The 17,416-nt window shown below is 39.9% G+C and overlaps 2 protein-coding genes across 9 annotated transcripts in view; one reads left to right on the top strand and one right to left on the bottom strand.

The window, feature by feature from the left end:
* The window catches only part of LOC6574511 (trichohyalin), a 32,112-nt gene extending 15,003 nt beyond the window's left edge, over positions 1-17,109 (bottom strand). The window contains exon 1 of the mRNA XM_015167483.2: positions 17,032-17,109. The gene's annotated coding sequence lies outside the window, so the exon portion shown is untranslated. The remainder of the gene's footprint in view (positions 1-17,031) is intronic.
* On the top strand, positions 2,397-17,404 carry LOC6574509 (FK506-binding protein 5). 8 transcript variants are annotated; one of them, XM_002000516.4, is made up of 9 exons: positions 3,119-3,265; positions 4,870-6,364; positions 12,965-13,088; positions 13,161-13,250; positions 14,035-14,788; positions 16,168-16,275; positions 16,358-16,617; positions 16,672-16,888; positions 17,046-17,404. In XM_002000516.4, the coding sequence occupies exons 2-9, from the start codon at positions 5,245-5,247 to the stop codon at positions 17,244-17,246; spliced, it is 2,874 nt and encodes a 957-aa protein (XP_002000552.1). In that variant the 5' UTR covers positions 3,119-3,265; positions 4,870-5,244; the 3' UTR covers positions 17,247-17,404. The 8 variants fall into 8 exon arrangements, with proteins under 8 accessions (XP_032589693.1, XP_015022967.1, XP_002000552.1 ...); XM_015167479.3 differs by having other exon boundaries at positions 3,120-3,265; positions 4,870-5,995; XM_044008095.1 differs by having other exon boundaries at positions 3,148-3,165.
* Positions 17,405-17,416: the final 12 nt, after the last annotated feature.

Below are 17,416 nucleotides of genomic sequence, written 5' to 3'. Positions count from 1 at the left end.
CTTGTCAGCGCATCACAATCAAAACAAAAACCACAAAATGAAAAGTCAAAAAAACACAAAAATAAAATGAAATAAATAAATAGCAATAAAAAGTAAACAAAATAATGAAACTTGCTACCAAAGTGACTTTTAATTTCATTGATTTTTTGCTATGATTTACATGAAACGAAACAAACTTAAATATGCGCAAAACGCAACCAAACGAGCAACAAAAATGCGATTTCGGGAGAAACCAAAGGTCAGGACTGAATATATATTATATATATATATATATTATATATGTATATAATTTGATAGTTTTTCGACAAAATTTTAAACTGGACTTCTGTATGCACTTTAGATTTAGCTGAATAATTCCAAAATAATTTAAGCAATCATTTTCGGCTACTCTAACCAAAAAATGATGCAGAAAAAGAATGTAAATAATATTTAACTGAAATTAAGTTTTTTTGCTACTCCAAAAAATGCTCGTTTACTTTTTATGCGCGCCATAATTGGAGCAAATAAATATATCTATCTTTTATCACATATCAAAATATATACTATATATACAAAATATAAAAAAAGTTTTATGGTTTTCGGTATGTGTATGTATATTAGTGTATATGTATAGGTATGTCCGCAAATATTGTAATTAAATTAAATTTAGATTAAAATGTTTTTTATTACATTCGCCAAACATCATAAATATTATGCAGTTCCAGGGTATAGATGGTAGTAAATGATTTTCTGGCCCAAGCGCAAAAGTATGCAGCGCCAATTTTGGTGCCGAGTTTAGCCCCGAAACTATGCACACATTTATATTTATCCATATAGATATATAGTATGTGTATATATACATACATGCACTATATGTACCATCATGCTGAACTGGGAAATTTAAAACACAAGCAGAACAAACAAAAAGTACGTAAATTGTTTCACGTGCGCCAGTTGAACAATATGAAACTATCTTATATTTTATGTTTCTTCCCTGTGGCAGTCGATTTACTCGTGTTTTCATTGCGTATACGCCTAGTGAAAATCAAATGCATGCAAATGACAGTGTTGAAAAACACAAAATTACCTAAAGTTTACTGTTTCAAAGCAGGCAAGGCATTGTTTTGATTTGATTCTGATTTGATTTTTATGCTGTCGCTTATCTAATTTTAAATTGTTTTTCTATTAAATATAAACATTTTTGATTACAAATTACCCTGACAACCTTACATCCTGAGCCTTTCACACTTTCAAATTTAAAATAGAAATTAATTAAATAATTATTTATAAGTACGCCATAGGAAGCGAGCGGGTGTGCGGGCGGTCGAACGTGTGTCAATTTGAATTTGCATCTATTTTAGATATTTCAGTAATTTGACACTGAAGAACGAGTGCCAGCCCGTTGAAGTTAATTGAAATTATGTGAGCTCAATTTCAGAGCCAGCGTCTTCTGAAGGTGTCTGAGTTTCCTTAATGGCATTTGCTATACATTCTCTTTGGGCTTTCTGTCGTTCCTTAGTTTCGGAAGTCATGGACTCCCCACTTTTTTCCCTTTGCATCTTTCCTCGCTGCATAACTCAGACTGCCGCACCTTATCACATTTTTCTACATTTACCGCATTTTGTCATTTCTTTCCTTTTCTTTTTAACGGAAATTCGGTCTTTATTTCTTCCTTTCAATCGGTTTATGGCTTGCACTTGAATTCCTTGGCCTACTTTTTTTTCCTTTTTCCTTTTTTTTTTTTGGTTTTCTTTTTTATACTTCAATTGTCTTGCTTTTTTCTTTCTTTCTTCGCGTCGATACTTAATGTACCCATCTTTTTAAACTATTCCCATTGCTTATCTGGCAAACCCATCTGCTGCCTCCCACCCGGTCGATTCTTACTTGTCAACTCTTTGTCGCCTTCGGTTTTTACTGCTATTCTTGCATTAATTCACTTTATTTCAAGTTTAATTACTTTTTTCTTTTATTTCCCCCAAGTCTTTCAGTAGGTTCTTAGCATAGTTTTATGGCAGATAATTATGTCGTAGCTGCTTTTTATAGCACGCAACATCTTGTCCAGTTTAACTATCTTTTTTATATACTAATAATTTCTATATACTCATAGTTTGACTTGGGGTCAAGAGTATTTAACTATTTGTTTTATTTACGTATTATTTCTACAGTTGCGAATATGTTTCTAAATTTATGTTTGAAGTTGAAGGTACTTTATTAGCATCATTCAACTTTTGATTACTAAAACTTCTAAAACAACATTTCTCATACTTTACCCTAAAGTATTCTGCTGAACTGGTCAGAGTTTTTGCATTTTCAGAACTTCTCGCACTGGTTCACACTGCGCGAATGCAATTCAACTAATCGATATGCAATCATTTGGATACTAAAAATAAAATTTATCACGCACTAAACGATAGCAAATCGCTCAATCCCAGTCGAACGCAAATGTCAGACGCATTCAGCAGATAGAACACCGAGAATAGAGGAGTGAAACAACTGGGCGATTGCGACAATGTAAATATTGCAAAAAGAACCTCAAGAGTCCAAGAAAAGCAAACATATTTAACAGGAATACAAAAGAACAGAAGCAATAATGGGTTTGGATTTTCTAGAAGATTGGTTTTTATCACAGGGTAAGACGTACTACGCCCTCAACTAATAACAAAAATTAAAAACAACAACAACATGTGTATACCCACCCACCTAAATAGTTTCCTTAGCAAGAAACTTGCGTAATTGAGACCCATTTAATGTGCTTAAATTAAATGATAAACGTTTCGCCTTTGAACGTTATAAATGCAGACGCCGGCTACTCAAGCAAGACACTTGAGCTGCTACGAATATATATACATTATATATACTATATGCATACATATTCATAATTCCAGTTCCATTGAACTATGCTGCACCTGCCATAAGGTCAAAACGGCTGCGCGTCTCTCGGCCGTCCGAGCAAATGGCTAAAAATATTTATATTTTTCGGCCAAAATAATTTTCAATTTCATTTTTTCAAAATATTTTCACGAGAGCGAGCAGAGAACTTGCGCTGAGAGCGAAATTATATTTTCTTGTTGTTGCCGTTGTTGTTGTGCTTTTCGAAAATTTCTAGCATTTAGCGTGCTGTTAAAAATACATGAATTTAGTTTTTGAAACGCCGTCATAGGCGCTGCGTGCCGAGCAAACACAATTGTAGCTAAACCGTGTCTCGCCGTATTCTGTGTTTATTTGCCCCACTGTGCCACTGTGTGTGTGTGTGTCCGTGTGCATGCGCGTGCGTGTGTGTGTACGTGTATGTGTAGGCGTTCTGTGTAATATATAGGAAAAACCTGTCTATAAACAGCCGCAACTGCACGTTGCAGCTGCACTAGCCGAATCAAATAGTCAAATAAAATATTGAAAAATCATTAAAAAAAACAAAGTCAAATCAAAGCAAATTATATTTATAAATAAATCTAGCAAAATGCTCAGCATGCCACAAACAGATTTGCATAGCCAATGCCTCCGATAAAACTAGACAGACAAACTAACAAGAAATACAAGAAATACTGCAAATAAAAAAATAAAAAAATAATACAAATACAATATATATATACAATATATATATTTATATATATTTAAATTAAAAACAGTTTGCTGCTGAAAAATAGAAAAATAATTTAAAAATAACATTTCCTTTATATGACACATACATTCTAATTATATCCAGAATTCAACCAATTTTTCTCTCCAAAAAAACTTGTTGAAAATAAATCAATATATAACATTTTCCTTTTAAATTGTATTTGAATGCAATATTGAATCTCACGTTTCTCTTAATAATGTCAAAAATATCAACTGAGCGTTATTTAAAGCAGAGCTTTTCAATATCGTTAGCTTCCTCTTAAAATCCGATTTTTCTTAATTGCAATAAATTTCTCACAAAATTGCTGGCCATTAGGATTTAGAGGCTTTTATGTCGCGTCGTCTATATTATTCCGCCTCTCTAATGACGGCATATTTATAAGTAAAAATTTTATATTTGCATGTCATGTTTAATTAACGCCTCCAAAAGCGAAGGCAAAACTGAAAATTTGTTGTTTTAATTTTAAAAAAGAACGAAACAAAAAATTTGCAAAAGGCCGTTGGACGAATTGGAGAAATGGAGATGAAAAAAAATTGAGAAAAAAAAAAATGGAAAACCATGGAAACTGGCAATGGAATGAAACAAATTCACATTTCATTCTCTTCTCTGTTGCTTTTTATTTTGGATTCTCTTTTATGTGTGTGTGTGTGTAAGTTTGTATATGTGTGTGCGTGCGTTTTCGTTTCATTGTATACTTTGTGAAACGAGGCAAAAGACGCAAGCGTCAGAGTGAGCACGGATTTTTTTTTTTTTTTTGAATTTTCTGATTTTTTTTTTGTTTTTTATATTCTCCCGACGCTTTTTGCTCTCGCTGGCACAAAGAACCTAAAATTAAATATTTTCGCCTTTTACATATCGGAGGAGAGGCACATTGGCATAGCAAATTGTTCGCTGTCATTTGTTGCCATTGCTGCTGCTGCTATTGTTGTTGTTGTTGTTATTGCAGCCTTTGTTAGATGGAATACAACTGAGTAGCACACAAAACTTGTTAGAGCTGGAGAGGAATTTGGCTAATTTGAACAGTTTAGACGGCGTTTGTGTCTATATGACACAAAGGCCTACTTTTTGCATAGTTTTTCCTTTTCTATTTTGGCCAAAACAGATACGCTAACAGAAACAAAAAACAACAACAACAATAGCAGCAGCAGCAGCAACAGCAAAGGCAACAAATGCGCTGCCCAGCTAATGAGCGCATGCATTTATAAATAAATTCACGAAATGAAACATACCCAAATATACACGGAATTGAGAATTGAAAATATTTTAAACAGCTGTTGCTCATCGTCCACAGTGCTGAAAATTTAAATAAATAGCACAACAGCAACAACAACAAACGAACGAAAATCAGAAGAAAAATATATATATATAAAATAAAATTAAAAAATAAAAAAAAAATAAAAAAATCCGGCAATTTAAAAAACAAAAAGAAACAACTTTTGGACAAGTGTGAAGTGAGCCAAGTCTAGAGCCAGCCACGCCCTGAGCACCCCTCGCTCTGTGCTGGTGCTAATGTGCAAAGTTTTGTGTTTTCATCAACAACAACAAATTTACAGAAAATTATTTAAAAAGTGTGTGCAAATAGACGAACAACAATAACAACAACCTCTGGAGAATTAACAAAACGGAAAACAGTTGCTGCCCCCACAATGCCCTTCGTGACACCCCGTAGCACAACAACAAGCGCTGGCAGCGCAGCTGGCGCCGGCGCCGGTGCTGGCAGCAGCACTGGCCGCACCACATTTCGCCCACCATGGGTCAAAGAGGATGCGGCAGCAGCCACAAAGCCGGCGACAACGCCTTGGGCCAAAAAGGCAGCTGCAGCTGCATCCGCCAAGGAAAATGGCGAGAAAGCAGCTCCAGCGTCAGCAACATCAACAGCCAACAGCAAAGCAAAGGCAACACCAACATCTACAACCACAGCAACAGCAGCAGCAGCTAAGAAGACACCTGAGCCAGCGAAAAAGACACCTGAGCTGGCCAAGAAGGCAACCGTAGAGTCCGCAAAGAAGACCACAGCAGCAACGACAGCAGCGGCCAAAAAGCAAGCGGAGCCAGCGAAGAAAACCGTTGCCGAGCCGGTAAAGAAATCAGCGCCGGAGCCGGTCAAGAAAGCGAATCTGGTAACAAAGAAACCCTTAGCCAAGAAGAAGGAGCCAACGCCGCCGCCCGAAAGCTCCTCAGAGGAGGAAGAAAGCGAGGAGGAGGAGGAGGAGGAAACTGAAGAGGAAACTGAAACTGAAGAAGAGACCGAGGAGGAAGCAAGCGAAGACGAGGATGAGGAAGACGACGATGACGACGACGACGATGACGACACCACGCTGGATGCCACGGTGCCGGAGCACGTGAAGAAGGCCGCACAGCTGCGCCCGACGCCGATCAACAAGAAGCCGGAGGAAAGTGAGTTAACACAACGTTTCACCTTAGAGAAACCCAAATTGCGCAGCGTTGTAGTCAAGCGTGACAAATCGATGAAGAAGGTAGCGGCCGAGGATGACGACGAAGCTGTCGACGGCGAAACGGAGGAGGAGCGTGAGAGACGTTTGCGTTTCAAGCTGGAGAAGCCGAAATTGAGGCATGTGAAGCGCGAGGAGAAGCCACTGCCCAGCAAGAGCACCGATAATCTGCTAAAGATCCGACCAGTTCTCAAAAAGGTACCCAAAGTTGATGAAATACTCAAAGAACCCAAAGAAGAACCCAAGCCCGAATTCAAGACCAAAACCCTGAGGAAAGCGCCCTCAATAAAGCGCGAACCGAGCATCAAAAATGGTAAGTTACGATCGTGAGCCAGCGCAACAGATCGAACCGCACTACTCCGGATACTAAATACCCGATTAACAACTCTAATGGATCGCCAAAAAAAAAAAAAAAAAAAAAATGCTGTAAATATGATTATGATGCTTCGCTAATTGCCTAAAAATCCAAAACAAAATAATCGCGCAGTGAGCATTTCTCAAATACTAAATAGATATAATATATAATATAAAGTATAGAATATAATAATAATATATACATATATATAAATATATCAATGAAATTGGCCGTGTGCACTTGTCGCATTGGCCTTTATATTGCCAGCCTCCGAATGTCTCATTCTCTCCCATACCTCTGTCTCTCTTTCTCCCACATACTATCGCTCCCTCTCTCGCTCTAGCCTTATCTATAGAAAGGGGGCATTAATATGTTGGCGTAAAGACAAGGCCGACAGACGTCACTGCGAAATGAATAAAATATAAGAGACAGGCGGACATGGCAAACGTAGCGTATGAGTGATATTTTTTTTATATATGTATGTACTGTGGCAGGTATGCCTTATGAGTGTCTAGCAAATTAGGGATGGGTGCGTGAGCGAAAATATATTAGTGTACACATTTAGAATATACCATCATTAATAATTTAAGCTTATAGCTTCATATTGACAATTGAGTATTAAAGTAATTTGAAAGAGCTTTGCTTTCTATCGTCAATCAAATGAAAATTGATAAAACAATTTAAAAATTTGCCTTGATATACTTATCCAATATGTGTTACATGGCCGTTATTCACACGATCCAAGCTGCATGTTTGTCATTCATACCAAAGGACATTCCTGACTTCAACATATCACATAAAATATGTAGAAAAAAGAAATGTTTTGGTATGCGAAGCAAATGCAATTCTGTTTTGCAGTTTTATTATGCATGACAAAATATTTGCAGTCAGGAGACCATCTCTAGGCTAGCTACATCCCTTGTAGGTGTGCATACCTGTTACTTATACATACATTTGTGTATGTATGTAAATGTGCACATGGGTCCACTTAGGTCCAACTGAAAAACGCACCAAGCGGCGTTTGTATAAATATATAAATATATCTATGAGCATCGCGTAGTAGCCGTATGAATATAGGTACAAAATGGAAACATTTCATCAAAATATGTGTGCCCAAACAAAAACGACAAAGACAGACAAACGGGGAGATAGACACTGACACACACACAAAGAGAGAGAGAGAGGGCTGAAAAGCAATATAAATAACATATTTTATTTATTAAATTTTTAGTGAGTGCTGTGCATTGGGTCGAAAGAGGCGCAAAACTGTTTACCCACCCACCGTTCGAAAGAGGCCAGAATAAAAATTATTAAAACTGAAAAGGATGAAATAGAAATTTTCCAAATAATTGAAAAGCTTGTAATATTCGAAATGCACTTTCTGGCTGCAGGCGTGCAATAATATTAATACTCAATTTGAGAATTATCACAGTGAGTTGCATAAGTTGGCAAATTGAAAAACGAAATCCCTCCCTGGAGGGGCACCAGAATATGAAGTGTAAAGCACATTAAGGGCCAGCAAACCGCAAAGGGTATCTATGGGCAAAGGTGTGCGGCGAGGGTTCGGCTAACAGCCCGGCAGCTACCATGTCCTAATCAGTGGGCAATAACGTGACCGCAAATGCGTCCTAATCTTTGTCAGGCAAACAAAAGCAACTGTGACGGCAGGAGCGGAGCTCGAAGCAGTTAGCTTGTGGGGGTGGTAGGGAGGGTTGAAGAAGAAGGGAGAAAAGGCAAGACATGGGCAGGTCACTCAACGAAATGGTAACCGCTGTGCCCAACGTTTGTCCTTTAAAGCTGTCGCATAAAAAAATGCCAGCAGAAAAAAGAAGTAAAAATAAATGCGAGTGAGGCTTACGACTAGCAGATACCCCTCTACTAGGAGATGTTTATCTGATTACGTGTGTATAGAGCTATTGGTGATAATAAATAATGAAAATATTTAGAGGTGCTCGAAAATATGTGAAATTTGTTTATACTTGTTAAATATCCAAATCTTAGCTTTAACTTATAATTCTGAGAAAACACTAGGGACTAAGGAAAATCGGTATACCCAATTTCTTAACTATTTGCCATGGATATTGCGTATAAAAAGCTAAGCAAAAAAATAAATAAAAAAAATAAGGCAACAATGCAGACAGCAAAGAAAAACATTTATTTAATGTGCTCGGACGACGTCTTGGGCCGACTTTCTGGGTGTTTTCATCTCTTTTTTTATGGTCTAAGTAAAATTCATGATTATTGCTCATTGTGTCAAAACTACAACATAAAGTGGAATGTTTAAAACCAGATGAGGATAGATGAGTGGAAAAGGCACTTTCTAGATGGTTTTTGTGTTTTGTTTCTCCGAACTGCCCCTTAAAGCCGACAACTATCAATAGCAGTAGCGCAATCCAGGGGCAGAGAGAACTGGAGCAGTTCCTACTCTTAAGGACAAAAGCTGGCCAAGATATATGGGCATGTGCTTGATATAGTCGAACTAAATGCGCCATTTATATTCAAATATACGCACCAAAAAAAAAAAAAAAAAAAGGAAAAAAATGAAACAAACGAGAAAACGAACAAAATAAAAAAAATATATAAAAAATTGGGCGGCTAAAAAGCCTTGGCAAATGTCTTCAAAGGACAAGCGAGTGGCCAAAAAAGAAATATATACATATATATAAGTATATATATATTTTTTCTTTTATTTAAATGAGCCTGTTCTATACATTTACATATACGCAGATGTCCGGGTGTGTGTGCGTGTGTTTGTGTTTAAAAAACATGTAACGGCTGTGTGCTATATTCATTTCTTTCATTTCTTATTTTCTTCGCTCATTTTGTTTTTTATTTATTTGGCTAGCATTAGAAACGTGAACTTTCAATAGGTGCAGCCATTGGGCACGAGCTTGGGTCTGTCAGGGACATAAAAGATGATGGGGCCACTTTGAAATTTTGACTAACGCATTCACTTTTGTCAATAATTACACTAAGCGACAGTAATATGGGCCAATAAGCAAATAATTGCAGCACATTAGTTGAAATTACCTGTTAGGACTGCTTGACTGACTTCATGAAATGTGTTATGAACAATCACTAGAGATGAATTAGACATTAACAGAGTGTTTAACAAGAGAAACCAAATGAAATATGTAGGAATAAAGTTCTAATCAAGTGGAATCAAGTGGAGTACTGTGGTAATTTATTGAACAACTATTAAACAATGTTTAATTTAATAATGTTTCACAGAGGTTGGCCTTACCTTAGCCGAAAATGATTATAATGAGGTCCTTTAAGGAACAACTTTAATGCAGCTTGCCGGCTGATGTTAATAATTTATTAAATAATTATTAAACCACATTCAATGTTGGTAATGTTTCACATTCATTAGCCATATATTAGGGCCATATGCGTGCATTATGCGCACTCTCCGTCGCTTGCTCTTTTAAGAGCGTAATTATTATTCATTTTGCTTTGGGCGCTATTCGCAATTGTTTAATACACACGGATGTTCAGCCAAGCATGAGAATAAGCTCAAATGATTTCTACGAATTCCTAAGAGAACAATCATATAGAGAACCGATAAATGTATATATTCACTACTCATGAGAACTATATTAAATATCATTGGAATGCTTCCTGCTCCCTGCTTCCGTTTTTCCATTAGACAATCGGAGGAATACGGAATTGTGGCTGAAATCAAGTAATCTATTGAGCGCGCCATTCTTAAAGTTAATCTAAATATGGAACGAGCCGTGAGATATTTTAAAATATTAACCATGTTGCTCAGTGTTTGTTAGTTGGTCACAAATGAACAGGCAATATATAGTTATTAACAAGATGAAAAACGTTAATCAGGGCGCCGGCAGCCAGCCTGGGATTAGGGGCTTGTCAGCATGCGGGTCGGTGGCTTGCAGAGGTACTGTAAAATATGGCAGACTCTCCAAGCGACGCTTCATCATACCACAAAGCTCAGACAATGGCGAACAAAGTCAGTCATCAAACTGGAGTCCATGCTAATGCCCCCAGCCCCAGCCCCAGCGCAACCACCACCCCCAACCGCAGGCACAGCGTGATTCAATGACAACGGCAACATTTGTGTGCATGCATAGAATATTCTCTCGGTTGATGATAACAAAATGTGGGTTGTGACAGAAAGAGACAGAGAGAGAGAGAGAGCGAAAGTGAGAGAGAGAGTATCAAGGAGCTGCGACAGTGGGTCTGGCCTGATGTTTTAGGGCGAGCTACACAAAATTTATGTTTACATACCCCGCTATTCATTTTGGCGTCGTTGTAAGTGCGGGCTCTTGCGGTATATTAAGTGGGTAGCATCAACTTGGAGACGCTGCTCAGCATTTTATTTAAATAAGAAATAATTTTGTCGACATGAATGAATGAATGAAGAGTTTTATCTGGCTATGGGTGCGCCACAAGCTTCAGCTTGAGTAAGTTTTTTTTCTTTCTTACTCTTGGTCTTTGGCTACCGTCTGCGAGAGGGTGTCTGTGTCTGTGTGAGTGTGAGTGTGCACTGATTTAGGTTGGACGCTTGTGCCAGAGCTTTGCCATAAATTACTAAAACGAATTAAGCGAAACTTACTAAACGAGCGCTCAATTGGCTGCCCAAAAAGTTGACCACGTATTTTAATCAGTGACTACAAATGGCGCACAAAAAAGAGAAAGGGGCGCAAGGACGTCCGACGCGGACGCCGGCACACGGAACATGGCACATGGTACGTGGGTGGAGCGGCAAGGGACATTAACATGCAGCCGGGTAACTGCCAGACAATAATCAAGTTTGGCGCTGATTTCATTGGATTAGTTTTCAAGCACCAGGTGCAGAGTATGTACATATATACATATATATACATACAATACCAATATATATATTTGTGTATATAGAGGGAGAAAAAGGACTGAGACCAGCATCTAATGCACCACAAAGAGGCAGCCAACCACTTAAAGATTAAGTGCAGATTCAGCCAGGCGCGACTCGAGCGAATGGGAGCAAGTTAAGGCAAAAGCCAGGCAGCAGACTGGAGGAAGGCAGAGAGGTAGAGAGGCAGGGAGGCCTGCTGAAGGCTTATAAGTAGGGGGGCAAAGCTGCTTGCCAAAGTGCGGATTGGGGCAGATTTGTTGGCTGGCTGAGCTGAGTGCGGTGGGGTTGTGGGAGAGAGACTCGCTTTGGGTTTACTCAAACAAAGCTAATTAACAGATTTGTCAGCTTTTCATCACTTCGCGCAGGGCCATTGTCTTACGACAGTTGTTTGACTTTTGCACTTTTTTAAGAAACAAACAAAAAACAATGAGCGACGCACAACAACAACGAACGGCAAGCCAGCCACCTGGTCGGGGGCGTGACTGAAAAAAAGTAACTGCAAAGAATGCAAAGTATTGTACACAAAGTGCGCACAGACGATACGGGTATAGATACTCACACACACACACACATATATATATATATATATATGTATATTGAGAAGAAACTCCTTCAATTGCTAATTACAAAGGGAAGAAAGTTGGTTACAAAAGTCGGTGGGTGGCAGTGGGAGAGATTTGTGGAACTTGGCAACTTGTTAGGCCAGCAATTTAACTGGAAATTTATTAGAGACGAAACAGCTGGCAGCAGCAAACATTACAAGCTAATTGGGCCAGTTAACAGAAATGTGGGCCGGCAAGTGCGCATCACAGACTTTAAAACCAACTAAACTAAAACTAAAACTGAAAACCAAAAACCAAAAACCAAAACCAAAACCAACGGCGAGCCAAGCGCAACGCACCAAAGACGAAAGCTATAAAAGAAAAAAAAAAAAACGAGGAATACAGAAGATCAGCCTAACGAATAATAAATGCACTATGCATTACATAATGCATTAAATGAGAGATGATCTATATTGATACAGCATATTGTAAGGCAAAGGCAACCTCAAGTCAAGAGACTGTAACAGATTAAATATTTACATAGATACCGCTTCGCCACATCTTTGACTACACAATGCGAATACCCTGTAAATAAAGAGTATATCGAATGCAATCAAAGTTTGCGTCTGCTGCAGCGCCACAGAGTGTGGCTGGTGTTTTGGAAGGGCGACGCAAGTGGCGCAGGAGGTGTTAAGGCAATAAAACAAATTGGGTTCTGGACTAGCTCCACTTCAGCGGGGAGGGGAGGAGGGTTGAGCCTGCGCCACGGCAGTAACTTTTCAATCTCTGCCAATGCAGTGAAACTTTAGACGCAAGAATTGGAACGTAAAGCTAGTCCACCCCACATTAAACCAAACTCAATTGATATGTATGGCCGGCAGCTACAAAGAGGCGGAGAGAGGGCGGGGAGGATGGGGGCAAACTTGGTGCGAACAGCAACTGACACAAATTGCAAACTCATTAAATTAAAATTATATTTAATAACCGCGAGTGCACGCAGCGCTAAACGATTTATACGCTAAAAAACAAGCTAAATAAAAACAAGAAAAAAAAAAGAAAAGAAAAAAGCTGAAGAAATTGCTAAACCATTCATCTGCAATTTCTCCTACTTGGTAAAAACCCGCAGCTAACCATCCGTTCCATATATTTCCGTTACAGTTCCAGCGCCACCGCCGCTGCCCTCGTTGGTGCCAAAGGCTCCACCACCGCCCCCACCGCCATTGGCGCCCGGCGAGAAGCGGGTGCTCAGCGAAACGCAAAAGCAAACGCTCGAGAAGCTCAAGTAAGCAAGAACAGCACCCAGGCATATCTCAGGACTTGAGACTAAACCATCATTTATTTCATCCTCACACAGGTCACGACCACGCAGACGGCCCGACTGGTCCGAGATGATGAAGGAGGTGGAGAGCGGCAAGAAGCTGCGCCACGTGGCATGCAACGACAGGTGAGCAGCACTCATTAGCCGCTCACTCGGTGCTCGATGCGGGGTTACAAATGAATGAATGGTCAGCCCCAACAATCGATTACAAATTAGTGAGTCGCGCCGTGCAAACGCTGTATAACTGCCAGCTTAAGAAATAATAGCCGCTCACTTTATCCTTCGGAATCCTTTGGCATTCAAATTAATCTGAGCAGGCAATGAGAACCGAAGAGCGAACTGCTAAAAAATCGCATCAATTTATGCTGAGCTATGACGGTTAAAAAGTTGTTCTGGATATATAGAGAATGATTGGAAACCTATTTTTTTTTTTTTTTTTTTTTTTTTTTATATTAGAACTCATTTGCAAGTTATTACAATAACTCATATCATAACTAATTTGCGCAGTGATAAAATAATAGCTAAAAGTTTGATTTAGCTCAAAAAATATAAAATGAGCACAGCTAACTTTTAATATATGTAGAATCAAAAAAAAACCCCAAAATCGATTGAAAGAGCTTAAAAAGAGTTCACAAAAAAAATTTATGGGCTATAAAAATTTAAGTATTACAAAAAGAATTTACTTTGAATTTTGTTGTATAGCTAACAAAAATAATCAGCATAGAAACTTGTTCAAAATAGTATTATAAAAAGAATCATAAATTTGTTAGAATTCAGAAAAGTCTCAAATAAATAAATCAACAAAAATAAAAATACTTGGAGATGAACCAAAAGAAATGCTAACAAAATGAAATTTAAAAAAAATAATCTTTAGCCATTTGATAGCTAACTCGAGACACTTTCACTGCAGATCTCAGCCCATATTGACATGCAAATCGATGACCAAAGTGGACGATAAATTCATCTATGAAACAGAGAAGGACAACTCGCACAACAAGCTGCTCAAGCAAATCCAGGGCGGCGTTCGACTGAGGCCCACGCAGACAAACGATCGCAGCAAGCCCATATTGGAGGGTCTGCGCAAGTTCCGACGCCAGATGACCATCGAGGAGCAGCTGCACAAGTCCCTGTCCAAGGTCAATATGCTGAGCGAGGCGCCCAGCAGCCATGCGCTGAACAGTGCGAACAGTGGGTCGGCGAGTGGTGCGGGCAGCTCCAGGCCCAGCATTGTCTCGACCATGTCCATCGATGAGGAGAGTCCCGATGAACTGGACGATATAGACAAGTTGCGTGACGATTTGCAGAGCACCAAGCAGATGCTGGCGCTGGAGCTGCGCAACCGTGAGGCGCAGGAGCGTGAGAACAAGAAGCTCTTGGCCAAAATACGTACGCTCGAGACGGAATTGGAGCGTGAGAAGTCGCGCGAAAAGAATCTGGAGTATGGCTCCAATGTTATTGTAGCCACCATGGACCCCACGCCCACATCCGAGCAGGCATATGTCAACTCACTGAAACGTGAAGTCGAGGACGCGCGCAAGGTCTCCAAGGAGGTGGAGAAGAACTATCACGACACGGGCAAACTGCTAGTCGAGGCGAAAACAGAAATCGAGGAACAAAAGCGACAGATACAATTGCTCGAGCGCAAATTGGCAGCTGCTTTGCAGGTAAGCGACAGCCCAATCCTGCTGGCAGGCGCTGTGGGCGGGGGCGGGCGTGGCACAAGTCGCACAACATGCCGCGTGTGTGTTGTCAGCTGTTGTTGTTGTTGCTCTAGTCGAACTCAGTTGAAGCCAGTTGTTCTTGTTGGGGTCATAACCCACACATGTATCCACATTTTCAGCGCCGCCTGTGCCGCCGCCTCCCGAGCGACAGCTCAGCCTGAATGCAAACAGCCAAAGAAAATCATCTAAAAAACCAGCTAACAAAGCAATCGCAATTAGTCGCTTTCGCAATGATTGTACTTGTACTTGTAGTTGTAGCTGTAGTTGTTGTTGTTGTTCTAGTTGTAGCAGCACACACGATAAATAATTACACATCAGCTGACAACACTACACACATTTTTGATACCTTCGAGGGGGGGCTTGCTGAGACGTAATGCGGGTTGCTGATATTCCCAGCGCCAATTAGCGCCATTATCTATTGAAGTGTTTTTTACAATTTGTTTTTGCTCGAGTCCCGCTTTTCCTTTTTAGTTTGCTCTCTCTTGTTTGCTTTCTTCATCTCTTGTCAACTAAGCCCCTCTATAAACTTCTTTGGTTTCCCATAGCTTCTTTCTGACCACGCTTTCCCTTTCCCTGCTCTCTGTCTATCATCAATTGATGTTCCTCTACATCGCATGTTTCTACTCTTACGTCTAACTGTGCATAACACCTCCTTGGTTGCTCCTTCAATCTACTGTTTAGATCTTAGCGCTTTCAATCACCCATTCGCTATTTACCTCTCTCACTCTCTCTCTAGCCTTCACTTGCTATACCTTGCTTATACACTATGCATACGTGTCTCTCATATCATTCGTTTCTTCATTTTATGTACATCTCATCTCTTACTATATCGATCTCATTCTCTATTAAACCTTTCGATTGCTTATCGCACTCTCCTTCCCATTTATTAGCGCATTCTCTCCCAATATATTGCTCTCACATAGAAGACCTTTTCGCTCTCAAATATGCTTGTCTATGTGATTCTTCAGGCTTCAGTTGATATTTACCTTCCAATTAGTAACCCCAACTATGTGCTCAAAAATCTCTTAATTATTACTGCATTCTCTCCTATACTTTCTTCTCATATACAAGTCCCATTCTCTGCCTTTCTGCCAATTTATATGATTAGCTTCCCATCGGTAACCCCAACTATGTTCTCGGCTTCTCTCCTTCGCAGCGCCTCATAATGTTGTGCGCACTTGACATACACATCCACTATTTTGGTAATATTAAGAATATCGATACAGAAAGACAAACAAAGACAAATGCTTTCGGCTTCTACTCTGAATCCGCTTACTAAAACCATTAACCGATTTAACCAACCCAATTGCTGTTTATATAAGGCAAATACGACACCAAGCACTAACAGACCGCGCATTAGTTTTCGCTTTGCTTACGACGACGAGGACGAGGACGATGATTACTACGGTGAGAAGGGGAGCAATCATAAGGTAATGCCCATAGTTGGAGTCGGTCAGGTCTAGCCAGTGACGACGAGATTTCCTAATGCTCTCATACATATTGTGAATGTAGGGCGGCACATTTGATGGCTCGAGAAGACCGAGCGATCCACTTTTCGGACGCGACAGCTCACCCGAACTGGAGCTGGAGTTGAGCGAGAGCGATCCCGATGAGCCGGAGGAGAAGAAGACAGAGCGACGCGAGCGACGAATGGGCAAGGAGGTGAAGGTGCTACGCAGCAAGCTAACCAAACTGAAGGTCAAGGAGGAGGCGGCCAAGAAGGAGAAGGATGCGCTGAAGCAAGCCATGAAGAAGAATCATGTTATACTCAAGTAAGCATTTATAAATAAAGACATGCTTTCGTTATTAAGATTTCGATTCGGCAGAGAGGAGAACAAAAAGTTCAAGAAACTGGAGAAAGAGGTGCAAAAGATGGCCGCATCGATGAAGCTGGACGAGGACGAGATCGATGCCGAGGACAAAGAAGAAGAGGAGGCAGCCGAAGAGGAACAGGAGGAGGAAGAGGAAGAGTCCGAGGAGGAGTCAGAAGAATCCGAATCAGAGGAGAGCGAAGCAGAACCGGACAGTGAATCCGAGGCAGAAGTGAGTGCAACAAAAAATATTTTGAAACATATAAAACAATATATATGGGAGATGCGTAACGCCGACAAGCACCAAAGTCCATAGTCATACTATATAGTTACATACATATATAAATATACATATATGCATATATGTCGACTTACCTCTTTCCTTGTAGGATGCTCCCAATTCCGCCAAGAAGAGCAACTTGGAGCCGCGCGTGAAGAAGCACGAGAGTCGCTTTGCAGCAATGAAGAAGTGCAATGTGCTGCTGCAGGCGAACGTGGATAATTTGCAGGATCAAATTTCACAGGTGCGCTCCAGAGCTACCAATCTGCAGGATGAACTGGATGCGGTGATTGCCGATTTGGGTTTCTAGGCCCATGAGTCACAATATGAAGAAGATGAACAACAACAGCTGCAGCTCCCGAGTAAAAAAAGAATCGAATGTACAACGTGTTTGTTTACTGTTTGCGTAGTGTTCCTTTTTTTCAATGTATTTAAATATAATTATATTATCGACATATGTAAGTTCAAGGCACACTATGT

The sequence above is a fragment of the Drosophila mojavensis genome, unplaced genomic scaffold, assembly GCF_018153725.1.
Source record: "Drosophila mojavensis isolate 15081-1352.22 unplaced genomic scaffold, ASM1815372v1 contig_231, whole genome shotgun sequence".
NCBI classification, from domain to species: domain Eukaryota; kingdom Metazoa; phylum Arthropoda; class Insecta; order Diptera; family Drosophilidae; genus Drosophila; species Drosophila mojavensis.
The sequence above is the reverse complement of the archived record's forward strand: the minus strand, read 5'-3'. Positions and strand labels throughout refer to the sequence as shown.